This window comes from Hemibagrus wyckioides, linkage group LG23 (assembly GCF_019097595.1).
Source record: "Hemibagrus wyckioides isolate EC202008001 linkage group LG23, SWU_Hwy_1.0, whole genome shotgun sequence".
Lineage (NCBI taxonomy): Eukaryota > Metazoa > Chordata > Actinopteri > Siluriformes > Bagridae > Hemibagrus > Hemibagrus wyckioides.
In genome coordinates this window covers 627,354-632,353 of record NC_080732.1, presented here as the reverse complement: position 1 = coordinate 632,353, position 5,000 = coordinate 627,354, and the positions used below count along the sequence as shown (strand labels likewise).

General features: G+C 41.9%; 1 protein-coding gene across 2 annotated transcripts in view; it reads left to right on the top strand.

The window, feature by feature from the left end:
* The window catches only part of sh3kbp1 (SH3-domain kinase binding protein 1), a 61,013-nt gene that overhangs the window by 35,143 nt on the left and 20,870 nt on the right, over positions 1–5,000 (top strand). For both annotated transcript variants that reach the window (XM_058376534.1, XM_058376533.1), the window contains exons 3-6: positions 2,607–2,724; positions 3,336–3,442; positions 3,518–3,647; positions 4,499–4,692. In XM_058376534.1, coding sequence (XP_058232517.1) covers positions 2,607–2,724; positions 3,336–3,442; positions 3,518–3,647; positions 4,499–4,692 — 549 coding nt within the window. The remainder of the gene's footprint in view (positions 1–2,606; positions 2,725–3,335; positions 3,443–3,517; positions 3,648–4,498; positions 4,693–5,000) is intronic.

Here is a 5,000-nt window from a genome sequence, read left to right as displayed (position 1 = left end):
TTTAATAGTTAATGACTGTAGTTGAGAAATAGTTGAAAGAATAAAAATACATTTGAATTTTTTTTTTATTGGATTTTAGTTTAAGTTTTTTTTTGTAGATTTGTGGAGGTCAGATCGTCAGTTAATGATGTTTCTGGACAAAAAAATCTTTGTAAAAGTCTAAACCTTATAGTAAAAATGTATTAAACTGTTAGTTTAACTATAATTCAATAAATAATGAATTATTTAAATGATGATGATGATGATGATGAAGCTCATATAAGAGAAGCATAAGGTTGTCTGTCAGACCCTCGAGTGAGATCTTTAACTTCCGCCTACTCATGAATATTTGATAAGCTCTTGAATAATGTATATTATTGTAATAACGCAGCGGGTCTCCTGTCCTGCTCTGAGGTCATGTGAAAGCTCAGAGTCATGCTGGACTCTTCAGGACAGACTCTGAGACTCCATCTCCATTTTCATCTTCATCTCTTTCTACATCTCCATCTTCAGGATGGATGAAGAGTGTGAGGATGAGGAGGATGATGAGGAGTGTGTGGATGAGGATGAAGAGTGTGTGTGTGTCCATTCTTTCAGACTGATATGTCTTTCAGCATGTCACCCAGGAGACACGATCTCTACTGTTCTCCCAAGGTTAATGTTTAGAGGCTGTGTGTGTGTGTGTGTGTGCGCGTGTGTGTGTGTGTGTGCATGCGTGCGTGTGTGTATGTGTTTCTGATTCATGCCTTGCAGTTGCTCTTTCTTTACTTCTCTGTCACCAGGGACATCAGACTCTTATATCTGGAGATTTGAATGAATGTTGTAGACATTGTAAGTGTGTGTGTGTGTGTGTGTGATTATGTAACAGTGGTGTAGGGAGACGTCTTCCTCTATCAGCTCTCCTGTGATGATGAAGAATTGAGTCTCGGAGTCAGACTTTTCAAATCTTTATGTTGAAATCTCTGTCTCTCTGAACAACTCCATGATCTCCCCTTTGTCCACTGTTCGCAACCTCGGGGTAACCATGGACAATCAGCTGTCCTTTTCCTCCCATGTTACTATTGTGACACCCTCATGTCGGTTTCTTCTGTACAACATCAGAAGGATTCCGCCATTTTTATCCACACAGGCTACTCAGGTGCTTGTTCAGTCTCTGGTCATTTTCAGACTGGACTCTGGCAGCTCTCTACTGTCAGGTCTTCCTCTGAACACAATTGGTCCACTGTAAATGATCCAAACACAGCTGTGTGTCTTGTTTCTATCCTGCCTAACACCACCCCACTGCTGCTCCTCCACTGACTTCCTGTAGCTGCATCAGATTCAAAACACTGACCCTTGCCTACAAAGCCCAGAATGGACCAGCACCATCTGACCTCAAAGCTCCTATTACTCCTCACACTGACCCTCGCTCCCTCAGATCCACTAGCACTGCTCCACTGGTCCACCATCTCTTAGGGTCAGAGGTAGGGATTCATCTAGACTCTGTTCTGTTCTGGCACCAAGGTGGTGGAGTGAACTTGGTGATGGTATCTGAGTCTGTGATCTGAACCAGTGTTAATGTATTCACTGATAGAGACTTCAAAGCACTTTGGTACATCACTCTGGATAAGAGCGTCTGCCATGTAAATGTAAGTCTGCACAAAATCTAGTGAAAATAAACAAAATAAATAACAGAATGTGATTAACAACGTGACTGTAAACATCACCTGAGACACATCACCTGTAAATATCAGAGAGCGGGAGAAAGAGAGAGAGGAAGAGGGAGGGAGAGAGAGTGGGGGGGCAGGATGATATGTAGAGTGAAGGAGGATGTTGATGAACTCTGACCCCTGATTAAGACGGGCATTGTGTTTTAACTTAAGCTGCTCACAGGAACTGGACCCACATATGGAGAAGTGCTTACAGAGAGAGAGAGAGAGAGAGAGAGAGAGTTTGTGTGTGTGGTTTACTCCTCCTCAGTACCTTACTGCATTCAGGAAACGAGTCCAAAACCCCTCCCCCCGTGTCTCTCACCCACTTTGTTTAAAATGTCACTGTAAACAGACCCATGTCTTTAAGCGGTGTGTGTTGGTGTATTGTTCAGTACTGAATTGTTCCAGGAGAGCAGAATGACCCATGATGTAGAACTGGACGTCTTTACCCAGGCTGTAACTCTGTCCCACAATGCAGTGGGTCTTCTTTTTTTTTTTCAAAATAAAAGCTATGATGAAAATAAAAGCCAGCAGCTGTAAAATTGAATGTAACTTTTTAATGTAAAGGTTGCAAAAAATGTTGTTTATTTTTAAAAACGAATTAATTTCATATTTATAATTTGTCTTAATTGTTTTTTTGTTTTTGTTTTGAGTGTGAATTTATACTGAACAGGAAGTTCTTATTATTTATTAATGCATCGTGTTTGGCCTTAACACAAAAAAGCAAAGTAACATCATTTCTAATAAATGAAATGGAAATCTGGCCGAAGGTCACATGACCATGAGAGAGAGAAAGGCATCATATACAGTAAATCCATCTACTTCTCACCTCTCTCTCTCTCTCTCTCTCTCTCTCTCAGTACAGTAGCGCTCTCTTGCGCCTCCTGGTGGCACTTTAAAGAACTTTTCTCTCTTTTTCTCCAACTTCTCCTGCAGGAGATTAAAAAGGAGGTGAAGAAGGAGATCAGCTCAGCCTCTCAAGCGGTCAGATCGGATTTGTCCAATGGCAGCGCTAGTCCCGGATCAGAATCCAGCCTCAGATCTGCCAAGAAAGGTAGAGACACTGCAGATGAACTGCTCTACACACTTCCTGTTTATCATCATTACACATGTGGTCTGATTTCTAATGAACATGAAACTGAAATGTACTTCATATTAATATTAAAACACATTATAGACAGACAGATAGATAGATAGATAGATAGATAGATAGATAGATAGATAGATAGATAGATAGATAGATAGATAGATAGATATATAGACTATAACATGATGTTGATGTAGATGATACACATGTAATCCATGTTGGATTCAGTTCTAAAAATACTGATCAGCACTCTGTTCATTTGATCTAATGTTAAAGTTTTGACACACACACACACACACACACAGCTTAATAATAATTAAGTTATATATGTGTATTTTAAGAATACATCACCAGTCTCCGCCCGGCACTATGTGGCTAAAACCAAACCGTTTACCATATATGGCGATTTGGGGGTGTGTTTATGTAAATGAGCCTGTCAAAGCAAGAGCAGAGTGAAATATTGATCATATTAAAAGATTTATCATTGCCTTTTTGTGTGTAGTTAACTGAAACCTGTGGAAATGGCATGTTCATGTGTGTGTGTATATGTGTGTGTCTGTGTGTGTGTGTGGTAACAGGAGAGGCCATACGGAAGAGACGCTGCAAAGCCGCCTTTAGCTACATCCCGCAGAATGAAGACGAGCTGGAGCTCAAGATCGGAGACATCATCGAGATCCTGGGAGAGGTGAAGGACATTGTGTGTGTGTGTGTGTGTGTGTGTGTTTGTGTGTGTGTTAATTATTGAGTCGATGTGCTGCAGGTGGAGGAGGGCTGGTGGGAAGGATGCCTCAACGGCAAGGTCGGGATGTTCCCCTCCAACTTCACTAAAGAGCTGAGTGAAGCAGAGGATCTGGCAACCCCACCTGAGGATACACGCAGCACACGGACCAGTCAGTATCCTGTAACACTAATTGGATAAAAAAAATAAAATCACTGCTGTTTGTTGAGAAAATGACACACTTGGGGATGTGCTGCTGGAGGAAAATAATCAACAGTAACTCCGCCTTCTCACTCCGCCTTCTCACACTGCTCTGTCCTTGATTATTTTACTATAACAGCGTCACACACAGGGGTGTATTACCTTATTAACTCCTGAAGTTTGTGAATGAGGAGCTCATTAAGGAGAATCTTAGCCACGCCCCTCACAATGAGCCAATCAGGGAGGCTCATTTCAGTCCTGACTGATCAGTTCCCACAAAACTGAGAATATTGGATTTATATCTTCACACACACACACACACACACACACACACTCTTTCTCTCTCATTCACACACAATCACCCCCACACACACACACACACTCTTTCTCTCTCTTTCACACACACACACTCTCTCTTTCACACACACACAAACAGACACACACTCTATTTCACACACACAAACACACACTCTCTTTCACACACAAAAACACACACTCTCTTTCACACACACAAACACACACTCTCTTTCACACACACAAACACACTCTCTTTCACACACACAAACACACACTCTCTTTCACACACACACACACACAAACAGACACACACTCTATTTCACACACGCACACTCTCTCTTTTACACACACACACACTCTCTCTTTCACATGCACACACACTCTCTCTCTCTTTTTCACACACACACACTTTCACTCTCTCTCACTTTCACACACACACACAGAGAGCCCTTTATTTTTAGAGTACAGCCTAAATCCCACTTCCTATCTCATGTCACGTGTGTGTATGTGTGTGTGTGTGTGCAGGTGTGAAGGACAGCACAGGCTCAGAGAGTGACGGAGGAGACAGCAGTAGCCTGCGTTCAGACGCGGGCAGCGCCGTCTCCGGCAGCGAGATTCAGCCCAAGAAGGTCCGCGGCTTCGGATTCGGCGACATCTTCAAGGATCAGCCCATTAAACTCCGCCCACGATCCATGGATCTGGACAATGAACTGGAGAAGGTCAGAGATTGTTACTGTGTGTGTGTTTGTGTGTGTGTCTGTGTGTGTGTTTGTGTGTGTGTTATGGATGTATAATAGTGCCAAGATTCCTGAAAGCAAAATAGTATACTGAATCACAAAAAAGAAGTTTGAATTTTTCTGCTTTGCAATTTGACCTGATTGAAAAAAAATCCTTACAGCATTTACAAAAAAATATATTCTTCATTATTTTTCAACCTCACAAATTCAGGTCTAAAATATTCAGGTCTTAACATCCGGGCTATTACAGGAAGAGCAATGGATTGCCGATGTCTTAGGCTTGTGTCGCA